Source organism: Papaver somniferum, chromosome 7, assembly GCF_003573695.1.
Source record: "Papaver somniferum cultivar HN1 chromosome 7, ASM357369v1, whole genome shotgun sequence".
Taxonomy (NCBI): Eukaryota; Viridiplantae; Streptophyta; class Magnoliopsida; order Ranunculales; family Papaveraceae; genus Papaver; species Papaver somniferum.
Window position 1 is genome coordinate 180182946 of NC_039364.1, and position 18833 is coordinate 180201778.

The 18833-nt window shown below is 35.8% G+C and overlaps 1 protein-coding gene and 1 long non-coding RNA gene across 2 annotated transcripts; one reads left to right on the forward strand and one right to left on the reverse strand.

Annotated features, from left to right (window-relative positions):
* Nucleotides 1-10754: 10754 nt before the first annotated feature.
* Nucleotides 10755-11973, reverse strand: LOC113293191. The gene is made up of 2 exons (XR_003332111.1): nucleotides 11738-11973; nucleotides 10755-11045 (listed from the first exon to the last, which is right to left on the reverse strand). It is a non-coding gene; the product is annotated as an uncharacterized LOC113293191 (long non-coding RNA).
* A 5004-nt stretch (nucleotides 11974-16977) lies between these two features.
* LOC113295628 lies at nucleotides 16978-18146 on the forward strand. The gene is made up of 2 exons (XM_026543959.1): nucleotides 16978-17220; nucleotides 17652-18146. The coding sequence occupies exons 1-2, from the start codon at nucleotides 16978-16980 to the stop codon at nucleotides 18144-18146; spliced, it is 738 nt and encodes a 245-aa protein (XP_026399744.1).
* The last annotated feature ends 687 nt before the right edge of the window (nucleotides 18147-18833 follow it).

Sequence of the window (18833 nt, forward strand, 5' to 3'; positions counted from 1 at the left end):
CCCTTTTGTGTGCTTTTTTTTTTGTTAAGTCCAAAGTTTATTATAACAAAAAAAAACGTAATTACAAGAATTACAAATTTATTTGTAATATATTAGTATATAATATATTACAAATTTATAATATTAGTATTACAAATTACCCTTTTGTGTGCAACTATTAGTATATAATATATATCATTGAAGTAGTTGTATTAGACGAACTTGTGGTGTCACAACTGACTCTGGTCAGAAGATGCGTGTTCAATTCACGTCAGGTTCACTCATTCGAGTTTGTCAATTTTTGGTGTCAATTTGGGTTGTTGACCCCATAATCTAGACCTCTTATTTCTGAATTCTCAATTTTTGGTATCAACTTTGGTTGTTGACATCAGGTTTCAGGATCAACTTCTGTTGTTGATACGAGATATTTGTGTCAACTTTGGTTGTTGACATGATACTCTGGAAACAGAATATTCCTGGATTCCAAATTTAGGGTCAACTTCGATTGTTGACACAAACTATTGGAGTCAAAATTGGTTGTTGACTCCCTAATATGGAAACAATATGTTCCTGGATTCAATCTTTGGTGCCAACTTCTGTTGTTGATACCAGTTTCTCGTGTCAACTTCGATTGTTGACACAAATTATTGGTGTTAACATTGGTTGTTGACTCCCTAATATGGAAACAATATGTTCCCGAATTCAATCTTTCGTGCCAACTTCTGTGGTTGATACCAGTTTCTCGTGTCAACTTTGGTGGTGCCAACTTCTGTTGTTGATACTAGTTTCTCGTGTCAACTTTGGTGGTGCCAACTTCTGTTGTTGATACTAGTTTCTCGTGTCAACTTTGGTTGTTGATGCTCAAAATTTTTTTTCTCGTGTCAAACTTTGGTTGTTGATGCTCAAAAAAATTGCTACCAATTCCTCGTGTCAGTTGATACTAAAAAAAAATAAATTGCGTGGGTTTATCTGTATTTTAAGTTATATCCATAAGCTATACATACTTGCGATCTTTTATAATTCATGCGCAAGAAAACAGTAAAAAGTAAATAACAATATGCCCGTCATTTAATTCTGAAACTTCTGCATACCTACATTAAGATGTTTTTTCAAATGTATACATTGTATATGTAGTTGCAGGAAATCCCACACTACACCCCTCATATGATTTCATTATTAATCAACTCATTTTAAGTTTATACTCTTAATTTTATTAATCAATCTTTGAATATTCTTATAAGAAAAGATAAAGAAATCAAGAATGATCTCTGCTCTAGACTTTCTCTCTCCTATTTACTTGTTTCTTACTCAAAAAAGATCTCTCCCTTCTATTTACAACTTGAACGACTATTTATAGGGAAATACATAGTGGGTGACAGCTAATCTATCCTTTATTTTCGGGTATGATTTGCGACATTCTCGCAACCTTACAAATATTAATTTCGCAAGCTCTCTAATTTTCGCAGGACTATCACATCTTTCTCGTGATCTTAGGTGACGTCATTTATTATATTCTTCCTGAAATTGTTCTGCGACGCTATTGTATTGTGTTGTTGATAATTTCGCTGAAATATTGTCATTGCGAGATTCTGATCCTATATCTTGCCTCTTCTCATATCTTTTCTACGAAGTAGAGAATGATGTGAGAAATGTCGCAGCTGTTCTCCTCTTCATATTCTGCATTTATCACACGTATTCTTTCTTCCATTTATTTCTCGACACGTCTTTTGTAACCGTGCTTTTTAACCGCTTATATCTTTCCGTATTAATCGTGTTTATTTTCTCGAGGAGAAATTACCTCTATATATATTCCTTCTCACTCTCTTTTTCTTTCTTTTTATTTTCTCTGCAACTTCATCGTTCTTCTGCAAATTTCATTATTGCAACTTTTCTTCTTTCTTCTTCAATCTTTTTAAGTTCTTCTTCATCTTCATACTATTTCTTCTGTAGATCTTCATAGTTCGTAATTTTCTTCGAAACAATTTCCCTGCTATTGTCTTCCATGGATTCATCAAGGTTAGTTTTCTTTTTTCTTCTTTATGAGTTTTGCTGAAATTGATCTTGTTTATTGCCTTATTTGATGTTGTTTATGTGATTCCCATACTTTTGTTATTTCAACAAAAGCGCCTCCAACACTAGATTTACAGTTCAAAACCCTAACATTCCCAAATCGCAGCATAAGGTTGTTGCGCATAAAAGAAAGTCTGTGAATGAGAAGGTAGTAAGAAACACTATCCTTTTCTAATAACAATATTGTTGCCTCTGTTTCTTATCTGGATTGTAATTCGCAGGGTGATAAAGATGTTAATAAACCTCTCAAGATATCTCGCCACCTTAAAACTGTTCCAACTTCTGTTCCCTTCCACTTACTCATCTCTTCTAAATCTTCTGCGACATCTTCGCAAGATAAACCTTTATCTCCAATTCGCGAAAAAGCTGCCTCAAACTTCATTTCTTCAGCTGACCTCTCAATGATTGAAACTCCCCTTGTTGATCCTGCTGTGAATGAAACCTCTTCTCTTCCCATTGAGAATGTTTCTCAACCTTCTATCTCTACCAGTTCTCTACCTAAGTCTCTTCCTCTTTCGAAAGAAACCGTGGAAAGGATAGATATTGCCTTCAAAGTTTTATCTGAAGTTCTGGATGATGTCAAGAAGTCTTCTATTGATCCTATCAAGTCTAATGTTTGCGAAATTCTGAGCAAGCATTTGGGTTCTGACAGAGCTGCTTCGCAGACAGCTTTGGAAAAAGAATGTAATGCTCTTCGTCTCGAAAATCAGAAGCTTCAGAATGTTTTACTGGATCGTGACAACCTTCGCAAGAAGAATGATGAATTGAGAGGTATGATTTTCTTATCCGTGTCTTTAATTTGCCTTTTTAATGGTTTTATTCTTCCCATATTTAATTATCCTTGAAATCCCTCTTCCGCATGTTAAGCTTTAAACCAAAAACGAATAATGGAGAGATATCAATTTGAATCTGTTGTTGAAGAAGCCCGTGTTGATAAAGAAATCTTGATGGATCAATATAACCAATTAGATAACCTCTATTCATATTCTCTTGATCATATAAATAATCTTACCAATGAAAATACCCAATTAATTCAAAGACAAGATTTATTAAGTAATGAAGTATCTCGTCTTTCTTATTCTTTAACTAAAGCTAATTTAGGGATGAAAACTTTATCAGATGAGAATAAAACCTTATCCCAAGAGAAGAGAACTAATTTAAACAAGATGGCGATATCTTCGCAACAACTTAGTATTCTTCAAAAAGTATGTGATGACCAAGAGCAATCTCTTCGCTCTTTGAGAAATGAACTTAAAGAAGTAACAGAGTTATCTATCGCTGAGAGAGATACACTCATTCAAGGTAGAATAGCTTTAAGTGTAAAGGCGAATCAGCATAAAGAACAATATTCCAAATTAGAAGAATCTTATTCTTCTCTTGCGAAGAAAAATGCCTTTCTTATTTCTAAAGAGAAAAATCTTCAGTCTCGACTTAAAGGTTTAGTTGGAGATAAATTTGATGACGCAATGGACCGTTGGGAGAATAGTTGTCTGTCCTTGATTCAACACCTTATTTCGCAAAAGGAAGGTAGTCATAATAGTTTGACTGCCTTAATTATCTTTTCTTTGTCATATCTCTCTGAATTCTTTATCTTAATGAAATTTTGTATTCTATCTTTCGCAGAGTCTGAGAAGAATCTTCATTCTTCCATTTCTATTTTGGAGGCTAAATATGCCAAAATTCACAAAGAAAATGCATTGCTCATCTCTACCCTTACTGGTTCTCGCCACCGAGCAGAAAGAAGACTTGATTATCTTGCTTATTTTAAGGATATTCAAGATAAGAATCATCAGAGAGCACTTCTTCGCCAAGTTCATCTCCGGGCCGAAGTCCTTGTAAATGACATTTTATTGTCCAAATCTCTTCCTCCTACATCAATTGATCCTTTAGAAGTAGATGATGATGAAGTTCCTCGTCCTGCTGATAGTGATTATGATTACGAAAGCGGTGCAGAGGATAATTTCTTGGAAGATGAAGAAGAGATTCCTTCTAAAGAAGCATCTGCTGGTGTTAATCAGAATGAGAAAGAAATTTCTCCTGAAGAAGTAATTGCTGGCGATAATCAAGATGCTAGTCAAGGCGAAGATCAAAACCGAAATGAAGGAGAGGCTTGCGAGAATATTGGCGAAGAATTTCTGTTATCTCCTGCTACTGAAATTAATACTGAAGCTTGAGCTTCTTATCTAGCTTTGTCTTCTTGAACTGTCTTATTTTTATCACTTTTGCGAGTTACATTTTTCAACCAACTTTGGAGTCAACTTTTCCTTTTAATATTTTGTTGATGAAAGATAATGCTTCTTGTGTATTGATTCCCATACTTGCCTCTCATTATCTTTCTTGCAAAAAATAATCTGTTACGAATACTTATAAATATTTTGTTTTATCATATGGTCTTATTTTTTCCTAATTAAAGGTCTTATTATGCCACCTCTTGTCATTGCGACAAAATCGCAGGACGTCCTTGCACTTTCATGCAAAAACCCATTGATCTTGCCTTAACTTTTTCTTTTGTATTATGGCCTCTTCAGGAATGTTGCGACAATATGACAGGCCTAAATATTCTTGCGAAAATAAAGTCCCATGACATTGCCGTCTTGCGACGAAATCGCAGGACGTCTTCGCACTTTCATGCGAAAACCCATTGATCTCGTCTTACCTTTTCTTTTCTTTTGTATTATTGCCTCTTCAGGATTGTTGCACAAATATGACAAGCCTTAATATCCTTGCGAATAAAAACCTCATGACATTTGCGTCTTAAGACACTTATCAGCTCCCTAATGGAGGGTGCCGCCCTTATCTCCCCTGGTTGCCCCTTCAAGGAGGCGTACTTCTACCATACAAGGTTAGCTCCTCCCATCCAGTCTTAACAACAACCAGTTGTTTTCGCAGCCTCTTATCCCTTTTACCTATAGGGCTTATGGTTACGAGACTGCACCCTAAGTGGGGTTTTCTTCAGGCCGAGTGCAGTATAAGCCAAGACTTGTCAAGAATGGCAAGGTACGCTTCAAACGTCCCTGGCACTCTTGACTCAACCGTGTACCTCGGCGCCTTGATCAGATCTGCACTCCTTGGGAGAGTCCTTATTACCTTAGTCGCCCAACCCAAGTCATATGCTTAAGCTGAGAATCCAAGGTGCCTCTCCCGGATGGGCTTTATTGACCCCAAATCTCCATGACTCAGGTTCCGGTGGCGGTGTAGCCTTTCCCTGAGCCATGCAACAGGTACCCCCTAATATGACGTACTTTAGGTCTTACATTTGCCTCTTGCGAAATTTTATTCGCGAACTAGGGTGTACGCCATAAAGGTTCGCCCCTTTCTTTTATGTCATTGTTCTGTGATTATCTCTGCGAAAATTTCGCACATCATGATCTTGTTTTGATATGAGTAATCTTGCAATTATTCTTTCAGAATCCATAACTTCTCAAAGCTTCTTACGGATAATATCTTTTTAAGTACAACCTGTTCCATGGTCTGTCAATCTATGACCAACATCTCTTCCTTCTGGATCCATTAATCTATAAGCTCCTGTTCCAACTATCTCCTTAATGATGTAAGGTCCATCCCATTTTTTCGCTAATTTTCCACCATTTTCTCGCTGATATATTGGTGTTTCTCGCAGAACTAAATCTCCTGGTTGAAATTCGCGTATTTTGACACGTTTATTATATTCTCGGGCTAATCTTCGCTGATAATTCTCCATATGTTGTAAAGCTTTTTCTCTTCTTTCTTCTAATTCATCAAGTTTATTTAAAATCAAACCCGCACTAAGATTTTTCTCCCAAGCTTCTCTTTTTGTTGTCAGAATAACAACTTCTGTTGGTAACACCGCTTCAACTCCGTATGTTAAACAAAAAGGTGACATTCCAGTAGCTTCTCTTCTAGTTGTATTATATGCCCATACTGCATTATGTACTTGTTCGCACCATGCTCTGTGATGTCCTTCAAATTTCTTCTTTAATATATCTGCAATTGTTTTGTTTGTTGCTTATACTTGCCCATTAGCTTGTGGATACAAAGGAGTAGACTTTCCACATTTTATCTTGAATGCATTAAGTAGCATTTCTATATTCTGTCCTTCAAATTGTTTCCCATTATCAGATACCAACTGTGCAGGAATTCCGAATCCGCAAATGATATTTTCGAATATGAATGTAAAGATATCTTTGTCGCGAATATGCTGTACTGCCTTCACTTCTGTCTATTTTGTGAAATAATCCCCACTTTCCAAAAGGCCACACACTGGTTGAAGATGACAATGGTGATCCAGGTGCATGTATTTTCTTTCCATGCCGCTGAAAATCTCGCAACGTCTTGATATTTGTTTTGCATCTTCATGCATATATGGCCAGTAATAACCTTGCATTTTTGCTCTATGTGCCAAAGATCTTCCTCCACTATGATTGCAAGCATCACCACTATGTAACATTTTTAGCACCTTTTCTCCTTCCTCTCGTGTCAAACATCTGAGTGATGGTCCATTAAAAGATTTTCGGTATAGCAACCCATCTCTTAATTCATAATTCGTTGCACGGCTTTTTAACTTGTGTGTTTCCAATCTATTTCTTGGTGTTTCTCCTTTCGCCAAATATGCATGAAGTTCCATTCTCCAGTCTGCGATATTTTTCATTTGTTTTTCTTCTTCATTATCTATTATCATCACATCCACGTCTTCTTCTTCTTTATTGATTGATGGTGACATAAGTGTTTGTATATTTATGCATCTCGCAGTTGGATCTGTCATCATGCTTGAAATGAAAGCAAAAGCGTCTGCGAGTCTGTTATCCTTTCTTGAAATGTGCCTCCATTTTATTTTTGGGATTTTCGCTGACAATTCTTCAACCAGCTTCTTGTATTTATTCAAGGATGGTTCATTTGTACTATACTCTCCCTTTATTTAGCGAATAACTAGCTGCGAATCACTAGTGATCCTGGCATTTTCTAGTTTCATTTGTATTGCGAATTTTAAGGCATGTATCACAGCTTCATATTTTGTTTCATTATTAGTGGATGCAAATTCCAATCTGAATGAAAAAGCCATTTTTATTCCTTCTTGCGAAATTAAAGCAATTCCAACTCCATTTCCTTCTCCATTTGATGATCCATCTACCAATATCTCCCATCTATTTGGTTCTGTTAATAAATCTTTTGGATCTCCGTGTTCTTCTTCTACATCCATCATTTCTTCTACTGCTTCATCTTCTTCTAAAGGAAATTCTGCCAAGAAATCTGCAACAACTTGTGATTTTGGTGAAGACAAAATTTCATATTTAATATCAAAGTGGCCTACTTGTGCATTCCATCTCTCCACTCTTCCTGATCTCTTAGAATTCTTCATCACTGATTCAATTGGTACTTTTGTCAATACCTTTATCTTGTGTGCTTGAAAGTATATGCAGAGCTTAAATGATGCATAAACTAATGCTAAGATTAACTTTTCAATCTTTGAGTAATTCTTCTCGGCAGTATTAAAATTTTTGCTAATGTAATAAATGGGTTTCTCCACTCCTGCGTCTACTCGCAATAACACAACACTTAATGCATGCGACGTCGTCGCAAGATAGATCAATAATTCTTCTCCTGATTCTGCTTTTTGTAAAATAGTTGTATTCATAAGATGTTCTTTGATTCCTTGAAAATATTTTTCACATTCATCAGTCCATTTAAATTTCGTACCCTTCTTGAGTATATCGAAAAAATATTTGCATTTATCTGATGATCGCGAAATGAATCTCCCCAGCGAAGCTAGAATCCCATTCAACTTCTGTACATCTTTTATTGTTGCTGGTGTTGGCATGTCACGAACTGCTTGCACTTTTTCTGGATCAACCTGTATTCCTTCTTTTGATACAATGTAGCCTAAAATTTTTCCCGATGCAACTCCAATAGTACACTTCTCAGGATTCAATTTAATGTTATACTGCCGCATTTGTTCAAAAATCTCCCTCAGGTCTTGTACATGGTCTTTAGCTTCTTTACTCTTTACTAACATGTCATCCACGTATACTTCGAATATTTTGTGTATCCATTTTGCGAACACCTTCTCTATCATTCTTTGGTATGTCGCTCCCGCGTTTCGCAAACCAAATGACATTTTCGTGTAACAATATAAACCTCTAGGGGCAAAGAAAGCAGTATGTTCTTGATCTTCTTCAGCGAGAGGGATTTGGTTATACCCTTTGTATCCATCTAAAGATGATACCCTATCATTTCCCGCTGCGGATTCCACCATTTGAGGAATATCTGGTAACGGAAAACTATCTTTGGGGCAAGCTTTGTTTAAATCAGTGAAATCTATGCAAATCCCGATTCCTTTGTTTTTCTTTGGGACAATGAGCATATTCGCTATCCATTCTGGGTATTTAGCTTCTCTTATGATTCCCGCCTCAAGCATTTTCTGTAGTTCTTCTTCTATTTGGGAATGGTAAGTTGTTGCATTTTTTCTTATTCTCTGTTTAAATGGTCTCACATTTTTGTTAATCTCCAACTTGTGGCATGCAATTGATGGATCTATTCCCGGTATCTCATCCATGCTTCCTGCGAAAACATCTTTATATTCTCGCAACAAGTTAACAGTTCTTTCTTCTTCTTCCATATCCATTTTGGTTCCAATTCTCAATATTTGAGGTTCCTCTATAGTCCCAACGTTTATTTCTTTTGTTGGTGCTGCGGCAGTGTAACTGGGTTTAGGTTCTCCCATTGGTGTTGGTTCTTTTATTGTTTTCATAGGTCCTTCTCCTTCTTCCGAAATTTCGCTGGGTATTCCTTTGCCTTCTTTTTCCCTTATCATATATACTCTAAATTCTTCTTCTTTCTTTGCTTCCTTTGCCAACTTTCTGCGAAATTGTTTCTTTTTTGCTTGTTCTTCATAATGCTTTACTTCAATCTGATGACATAATTTCGCATTGTCAATATCTCCTCTGATTTCACCTATTCCATTTGGTGTGGGGAATTTAATACATTGATGCAACGTTGATACCACAACTTTTATCGCATGTATCCATGGTCTTCCTAATAACATATTATATGGAGATTCCATATCCACCACGCACAACGTTACATGTGTTTTGATTTATCCAAGTGGAATTCGTACCACTATCTCTCCTTTAGGTTTTGTTGTGGATTTTCCAAAGCCGTGAACAAAATATGTTGAACTGGACATTTCTTCATCTTTAAATCCCATCCGGAATGCGTGATAAAATATTATATCCACTGAACTTCCTGTATCGATTAAAGTTCTGTTCAATATTCATTCTCCTGTGGATTTTGTCATTGTCTCCTTCTCTTTTCGCTTAATAGGCACTGTGATAACCAACTGAGATGCGTGATTCAAATTTTCTTTTGGTATTTCTGTCGCCATGAATGTAATTTTTTGCTTTTCCCAATCTTTCAAGGGTGATGTCTTTTCTACCGCCATAACTTTCCTTCCTTCAAAATTTCGTTTATGTATTCTTCCTTTGATGTTTTCATGGAATTCATTAATCATCGTTTTTGTTATCATATTACACTCCAATCTTTTGTCATCTTCATTAATTCTATTCATCTTTCTTCTAACTGATTCACTGATTTATTTAATCACTTTCTTGATTTGAATATTCTCAACAACAATCTTCAACTTTCGATCTTCGGTCCCTGGTTCTAGCGCCATTATGTAGTTGCAGGAAATCCCACACTACACCCCTCATATGATTTCATTATTAATCAACTAATTTTAGGTTTATACTCTTAATTTTATTAATCAATCTTTGAATATTCTTACAAGAAAAGATAAAGAAATCAAGAATGATCTCTGCTCTAGACTTTCTCTCTCCTATTTACTTGTTTCTTACTCAAAAAGGATCTCTCCCTTCTCTTTACAACTTGAACGACTATTTATAGGGAAATACATAGTGGGTGACAGCTAATCTATCCTTTATTTTCGGGTATGATTTGTGACATTCTCGCAACCTTACAAATATTAATTTCGCAATCTCTCTAATTTTCGCAGGACTATCACATCTTTCTCGTGATCTTAGGTGACGTCATTTATTATATTCTTCCTGAAATTGTTCTGCGACGCTATTGTATTGTGTTATTAATAATTTCGCTGAAATATTGTCGTTGCGAGATTCTGATCCTACAGTATACATTAAAATGTTGTTTAGGACCATGAACAGACATACATTATAAGATGTTAAATACCATACCTATATTAGACTATATCTTCAACTGAGTCACTCAAAAGAAATATCTCAAAAGTCGAGGTTCCTCATTTTCTTGCAGTTTCTTCTTCGTCCTTGCTTTTGGTGCTTTACCTTTCTTAATTTCTGGTGAGTCCTTCTCTTGTTGCATTTTATTCTTCAGCAATGATTTTGATGGCTTCTGCATTTCTGTTTTTTCAATCTACTGTCAAACAACAAAGATAGTTACCGTTCCCACTTATATAGAACTTTAGTATCAACTTCAGTTGTTGATCCCAGTTATTAGTGTCAACTTTGGATGTTGACACCAGTTCTTGGAAGAAAATGTCCCTGGATTCAGCTTTTTTAGTATCAACTTCCGTTGTTGATCCCAGTTATTAGTGTCAACTACAGTTGTTGACACCAGTTTTCTTGAAAAACTTTGCATGTTTTTCACATACTAACAATGTTTAGTTTCTGGAATTATATTTCATGCTCATTTCATCATTCATTAGTTCCATAGACATTAACCAAGACTAGCAACCATCATAATCCAGTTAAATTCTACAAAGCATGAACTACCGTACATCTAACTGTGAGATAATAACCAGCTTACAGAGAATAGCCAATGAAGAAATTTCATGCTCACAAGGTAATCAAATGATTAAAGTAAATAACAACGTTATGTATTATCAAAAAATTGAAATCCACTGCCGAAGCAGCTTACCCAACCTCTCGGTTACATTTACTACACAATGGCTTCCATTCCGCATCTACCGTCTTAGGAACCGTGACTCGTATTACAGTCATATAGCGGTGTGCACAATACTCGTAGAACTACTGAGAATAATGAATAGTTATAGTCAATAAAAAAGCAGACAACTTCAACATGATTTCCTATCATTTACTGTCAGTTTAAAGCTTCCCAACAAAATACAATGAAACTTTTTAATCTGTTTGATTAAAAGATTTGAGTATATTACCAGTTCCAATCTAATTACATTGACTCAATGACTAATTAAATTTAGAAAAAACCTTTAACTACTATATACTATTAATCAAGACACTAAATCACTAAGAAAGTACCACATTTTCACAAATAAATACATTACATTGAAAACATTTTCAGTATCATCAGAAATACATCACAAATCAAAAACAATTAACAGTTGATTTTTCCTCCTTTCTTAACACCAACATCCCAGTTAATTTTTCATATCGATTAAATGCAACAGTAAACGTTAACAAAATTAGTATGGAATAGATCAAAAATCATCAAATATATCACAAAGAAAATCGATTTGACAACAAAAATCAAAATTAGTGAATCAAATAAACTATATACCAAATCAAACTCTAATTCAACATGTATAAGTTGTTCATCGAATCAAAACCAGTAAACAATAAGAAATTAATCATGCATTAGTTTTTCAAAAACGACGAACATATTTCAAAATCAAACACTAACAATTTCAAAATCAAATATGTGTAAACTTTTTGGAAACAAAATCTTTCGGTAGATCGTTGTTTACCTGTTGTTTCAATCTTCAAATTCAAGTTGTTCAAAACCACAGTAAATCAATTTTTGATAAATTGATTCCATGAAACCTAATCTTTTTCCTGCCTTATCGGATGTTATATGTTCAGCTTTATCTTATGAAACATCTAATGAGATCAAAAACCTTGTTTTTAAGAATTTTGAATCGGTTTTCGATCAATTTTTTTTTCCTGCAGTTGAGATCAATTTTTCTGGAGAGAGAAAGGGAAAACAAAAAATGAAAATGAAAAACAGTCGATCTTAATGCATTTGTAAAGGTAAGTTAATAATATATAGGGAGGGTAATTTAGTAATCTACTATTTCCGGATTCTTACCTTTCATGAGGTAGGGGTATAATTATATGGATAAGGGTATTTTTGAAGGTATTGAAAAGTAAGGATATTTAATTAATGTTCCCATAGGAATAGCATGAGACTGGCAACCATATTTGGTTAATGCTCGTTTCTTTTAGCTCACCGGTGCCATGAGCAGTCCATTGGTGCTTTTTATCGCAAATGCCATTTTATCTCTCATTAAACCAATTATCCTCTGCTGATCGGATTTGTTTGTATTTCCTACAAATAGCTCAAAACAACATTATTAGCCCAAATACCGAGTCCTAGCTAATATAAATATGAGTATAAAATGTGGCACTTACGTGCTTATCAAACACCCCCACACTTATATTTTTCTAGTCCTCGAGCAAAACAAATAATTTATCTGCTCCACATCTTGATATAAAGGGTGATGTCTGCTAAACAGCGAGACTGATCCGCTAAACAACAAGACCGAGAGATGTCTACTAAACAGCTAGACGAAACCACTAAACAGTGGTGTAGAGAAGTCTGCTAAACAGCGAGACGAACCACTAAACAGTGGTTTAGAAATATCTTCTAAATAGCTAGACGGATCCACTAAACAGTGGATAGAGATGTCTGCTAAACAGCTAGACAGAAAGACCCGCTAAACAGCTGATCATATCATGCTTTTTTTTAAAGACCCGCTAAACAGCTGGTCATATGATGCATTATTTTTTAGTATTATATTTTTTTTGATGTTTTTTTTTAAAGAAAAGCTACAAAAATCTATATGCTCAAATAAACCACTCCCCTATACTTCAACATTACATTGCCCTCAATGTCATTGAGTCATCCAACGTAGAAATTAAGGTGGGAATTTCTAAAGTGACATAAAAATAAAAGATAGAGTAAAGGGAACAAATCTGATGGGTTGACTCCCATGAAGCGAAAGGTATTTGTTTCCCTACTTGTGCGAGCAAAGAATCTCAACAAGGTGTTGATACACCAAAGTAAGCTGCAAGGCATATATATAAAGTCTGAAAAGTTGGGGATCAATCCAACAAATCAGGCCAGCTGCGAATATGAACCTGCAAACACTATAAACATCCAAAAAGATGTGTAAATCCATTCCCAAAAGAAAACACTCCGAGATAAGTAAATCACTCACATGGACAACAAACATAGAATGTATATTAGTTTCTATTCAGGAAGCACATTCTAAATCAGGTTCTAAATCAGTTGAAATACACTTGATCAACACATTATCTTCACTAGAAATCATAGGAAGCAATGTATTGATAATGCAAAAAGATTTAGGATTATCAAACTCAACAAAATGGTTTAAACCTGTATCTAATGATTCAAGTTTATCAAAATCAGTAACTCCTAAATCTGGTTCTAAGTCCGCGGAAATAACTTCCATTGTTGAGTTACCCTGATTAACCATTTGAGCGCACAAAGCAATATCATGAAGCATAGGGTCATCAAAATCAGCAAAATGAGATATGCAAACTGATAAAGGTTTAAAATGAGCAAGGAAAGTTACCTTACCAGTATCAATCTTCTCTACATTCACATCGGCAATCAGGAAATCACAAAATGAGTCATCAAAACAAGGGCTCAATGGAGCAACACTATCATGAATAATCGACTCATCTACTAAGTGATTTATAGGAATCTCACTATTCAAATGACTAGAAGGTACCTCATTATGAATGTCTACTATCTCTAAGTCGTTAGACTCAACAATAGTATCTTTTGTATAAACAGGTTCCTCTAAATCATCATCTGCATATAACTCTTGGCATGCTAGAATTCTCAACCTTTGTTCCAAACTAGACGGTGTGTGTTTGTAATACTTCTCATATATCGCATTAGGTGATTCTTCACTTACCATATGTGGAGCAAGAACTTCCTTATGCCGTGACCCATGCATATACTCACCAAGCGTCATCTCAGATGACGTCTCCTGATAATGTGAACTTCGACGCATATATTCTCCAAGCGTCATCTTAGATGATGTCTCCTGAGAAGGAGTCATCATCCTCGAAAAGTACCTAAAAGAAAATTCTAAAACACAAAAAGAGTCAAAAGGAAAAAGAAATCCTAAAATAAAATAAAAATATTGTACAAAAATAAAAATAAAAACCTAACTATATACAAAATCAGAAATACTAATTACAATATTCCACGCGCCGCTGCCCGGCAGCGGCGCCAAAAATTGATAGGCTTTCGGGATTGCCTATATAATAAACCGCAATCGCATGGTGTCTAACTAGTAGACAAAGGCAAGTACGGGTCGAACCCACCGGGAGCGGTGGAAATACTATAACCAATATCTAAAATGAATTAACCAGAAATGATGTTTTTGGATTTTCAGAAAAGAATAAAAAAACGAAGAAAATGAACTAAACTAATAGAATGAATCCAAATGAAATATCGATAACCAGGGATGTGAAGTATTAAGGATCCAGTATTATGTTGTAGGCAAATTAATTGTGTTCAATCACAAAGGGTCTCAAATATACTCATGTAGAGCGGCAAACCTAACTACTCATACATGGAAGATATTACATTTACGAATTGTCGACAAGAATCATCAAAAATGAATTATTTGTTCTCACTTAAAAGTAGAATTTCTAAGCACGAATCATACATGGCATGAAGAGTCAAGGAATATTTCATAATTCAATTATTAATTAGGTTCAATGAGTTTTTCTACTAATCCAACAATGAACTATAAATGGCATAGCACATGATAAATCTAGCTAGAAAACAAACATTGATAGAGAGACAAAATTATTAAAATTAAGTTCAATTGGTAAAACCCTTGTTCATGAAAACAAATAAATCCTACAAGTTCATTTTTTCATCCTAACATGGAATTATCTAGCCATGGCTTTCTTAAAAACCATAAACAAATATGAATAAATCCCTAGCTAATTGAAATCGAAAGGGAGAGCCGGAGAGATGCAAAATGGGAGAAATAAAACTCTAACCCTAGTCTTCTCTGTTTTGCTGTTGTCGACGACTCCCAGCCGCAGCCTCCCCCCTTTTCTGTTTCTCTTCCATTCGAATATATAGGTGTTGTCACAAACTCCAAAAGTAACCAAGCCAGTGCTTTTACCATAGGCCCAGTCCAGTACCAACTCTTCCAAATCCACAGAACCTCTGCCAGTTTAACCAAGTAACTTCTGCGCAGCATAGTCAAGTCGGTCAACACACACCCCAACTTCAGTTTCCATTCTGTCCGTCGCTTTGGCCTTTTAATCTCGGCCCCTGGGTGTACAGGCTCAGGCCAATTAATATTTCCCCGACTATGTCGCAACATCCTACATCAACATTTCCAATTATCACTTCTTATTCTTCCCTACACAGCAGCTCCATTAATGCCGGTGATTATTCTGCTCCATAACAACAACAGCTTCTAAACTCCATCACGATAATCAACATCCAACTTCCATTAAGCCACAACACCAGTTTCTCTTCTGCTCTCTCTAGGTTCAGCTACATTGAGTCACAACAACAACTCCCATCTTCTAATTCTCCGCAGTTACAAGGGGTTCAAACCCTCTTTCAGTTCAAACAGCTCATACAAATAACCACTGCCCAAGTTAGCTGCTCCAACGATTTATCAAAAACAGCCACCAGAAATCCCTAGTCAACTCTCGGCACCTTCCTGTTCACCGGAAGCCACAACACCTTTCTCCGACGACTGCAACAACTCGTCCATCGACTGCAGTTCAGGGCATCTCGTAGCATAATTTCATATCTGTTCACTTCCAAGATCCGTACAGCCACCATCAACACCAGTTGGAGAGCAAATCGTCTTATTCCTTGCTCAGTCTACTGCCCCAACAACGACAGCATCACGACCACTTCAGCTGGTCTTCCGGCTTGAATACAAAATCACCTTCAAGTACCGATCCTGTCAGTTGAAATTAGAAGAATAAATCGAATTCAAAGGGCTAAAGGTGTTGCAGCTTCATTTCTCAAATCAATCAATGAAATCACCCTCTTAACCTTGAATAAAATGGCTGCTTGGGATGACATACAACACTCAGTTAAATGGATTCCTCTCATGACACCACCAACTGCTTGAAAGGAATAAGAAATGTTTTTCTTTGTTTTGATACGTAACCAGACGTGGTGGAACGACAAAGTTCTGTCTCGTTCTTCTAACACGGACTTAGACGCTGTAGCCACCATGTCACTGAGTTTGAAAAAAAGCGACGCTCTGGCGATAAGGTCAAGAGAAAAAAAAGAGAGTGAATGTCAACCCTAGTCAAACCTTGATTTTGATCCTCTTTCTCGATTCGATCTGTATTTTTTCTTTCAATCCCTTATTTTGTTCCTCTGTGTCTATTCTTTGTAGCCTAGTTTTGTTTTAATTTTGATGGTTTTCTATGTCTCCTCTCTCTTTACTTTGCCCTAATTTTCAATTTTTCCTTTTCCTTTTTTATTTGTCAATCTCTGATTCTAATCGGTTTGTTTTTCCTTTAATGGCAGTTTAAAATTCTTCCTGCTTGTTGCCACGCATTGGTGTTGCAGTAATGTCCCATCACATCATGAGGTATAATCAAAGTTGCCAGTTTCCCAGTTGGCATAATAAAAGTTGGCTTTTTATTGCAGTGGTGCATCTGAATTTCATCCTTATCAGTTTCTATCAAAGCTTATCTGAATTGGGTTTTTTATAATGGTTCTCCTGCTTCACTTTTATGGAAAAGTGTTCTTGCTGTTATCTTTATTTCTTCAGGAGCTTTGATGTCTTCAAAAGTTTATCCGTTTCCTGATTTTATTAAACCTTTCACCCATACTTATCCAACTACCAATTCGACACCTCCTACAAAATTTCATTATAAATATTACATCAACCGAGTTCACATTCATTATCACCTTCTCTGTTATTACATCATCTTTCTTTTCTTCACCCTTATGGCTAGAACATCTGTGAATAATATTTCTCAACAGATGAAGGACGTTTCAATCAGTGAAGAACCTATTAGAAGGAGGGTTGTTATGCACTCAAATACTGCAATCCAAACTGGAGTTCGAGATTGGAGGTACTGTCTTGCTGGTAAACTTTATGCCCCTGGTGTTATGATCTGGCAGGATGTTGAACGGGCTGCTAAATTCATTTGGCCTCATCTAAGGAGACACAATCAATGGTTGGTTCAGGTGCGTAGTTTGGAACCTAATATCTTCGTTATCAAATTCCAAGTTAATGATGATAAAGAAGCAAATTTGTTTGGTGGTTCTTGGAATTTTGATGGTTATTTGATAGTTCTAAAAGATTGGAATTTAACTATGGATCATCTGTTAGATTTCTCGGTTTCTCCCTACTGGTTAGAATATAAATATCTCTTACCTGAATTCACTTATGCGGATATCCTGCGAATGATGGGTAATATAGTTGGAGAGGTTAGAGTTGTTGAACCCGATGGTGTTAATCCTCCTATTTCCTCAAAATACAGAGCTTTAGTTCTTATTAATGTCAACACTCCACTTATTACTGGTATTACTACTGTTAATGCTGCTGGTGTCACTAGGTGGATTGTTTTTTTTTTTTTTATGAAACACAACCTTACAGACTTTGCTCTGAGTGTAAGGTACCTAATCATGAAGGAAACGATTGTGCTGATATGGCTAATCGACGACGTGAAATGGAAGAGACAGTTCGAGGATTTGGTTTTGCTGAACCGATTTTGCCTCCTCAAAGAAACCCTCAGCAGGAAGCTCAACTGTTTTTACAACATGGTACTGAAAGGAGAAATAGACTGCGTCAACCCATTGTTGTAGAACAGCCTCGGCCTTTTGATGGAATGAGATTATCCATCTTCTCAGCTACTGATTCTGATGTTGCAGCCTCATCTTCCTACAATAATCAATCACAGCTTCCTTCTTCCATAAGACCAGCTTCTACACTGACAAGTGATGGTGCTAGTACTAGTGGTACTAAAAAGCGATATCGTCGACCACCAACTTTTTTTATTACTTCTGAGAATCAACTTGAAGATGCTGAGTTTGACAGAGAAATTATTATTGTTGGAGACGCAACTTCAGTTCAAGATGATATTGCTGCTGTAGAAGAGAATAATGTTTGAGACATTGCTGTTGCACATGCGATTAATGCACAGAACAACATTGATGCATGGCAACAAGTGTTTTTCTCAATTCATTTTTATTTATCGAGTCTTCTCTTTTTTTCTTATTCTTTGTTGGTTTTGCAATCTTTTTTTATATATCTTTCTCATTATTTCTAACATGAAAATCTTATCTTGGAACTTTCAAGGTATAGGAAACCCTCACACTAGAGACTATCTTAGTTTCTGTTTAACCAATAATGATCCAGATGTCTTTTTCTTGTGCGAAACAAAAGCTCAGGCCAGTAATATGAGACTTTATCTTTCTCGAACTAAATACCCTAATTACTGGTTTGATCCTTCTTTAGGCTCATCTAGTGGAATTGCTATTGCTTGAAAACAAGGAATTGATGTAGAAATTATGCACACTACTTCTGATACTATTCATGCCATAATTCATACTCATGATAACAATCAGTATTTTTTGATTACTTTTATGTATGGTGCTCACAATGTTATAGATAATCAGAATCAATGGAAGTATCTTATTGATATGCATACTTCTGTTAATCTTCCTTGGGTGCTTATAGGGGATTTAAATTTTACAATGCATGACTCAGAGACTCATACGCACAGTACTTCTCATGCTCATCATGCTAGACACATTAGAAACATAGTTCAACAAATTGGTCTTATTGATTTAGGATA

Coding starts and splice junctions, on each gene's coding strand:
- LOC113295628 (XM_026543959.1), top strand. CDS start 16,978: ATGGCTAGAACATCTGTGAATAATATTTCTCAACAGATGAAGGACGTT. Junction 17,221..17,651: donor ACAATCAATGGTTGGTTCAG/GTGCGTAGTTTG, acceptor TCTGAGTGTAAG/GTACCTAATCATGAAGGAAA.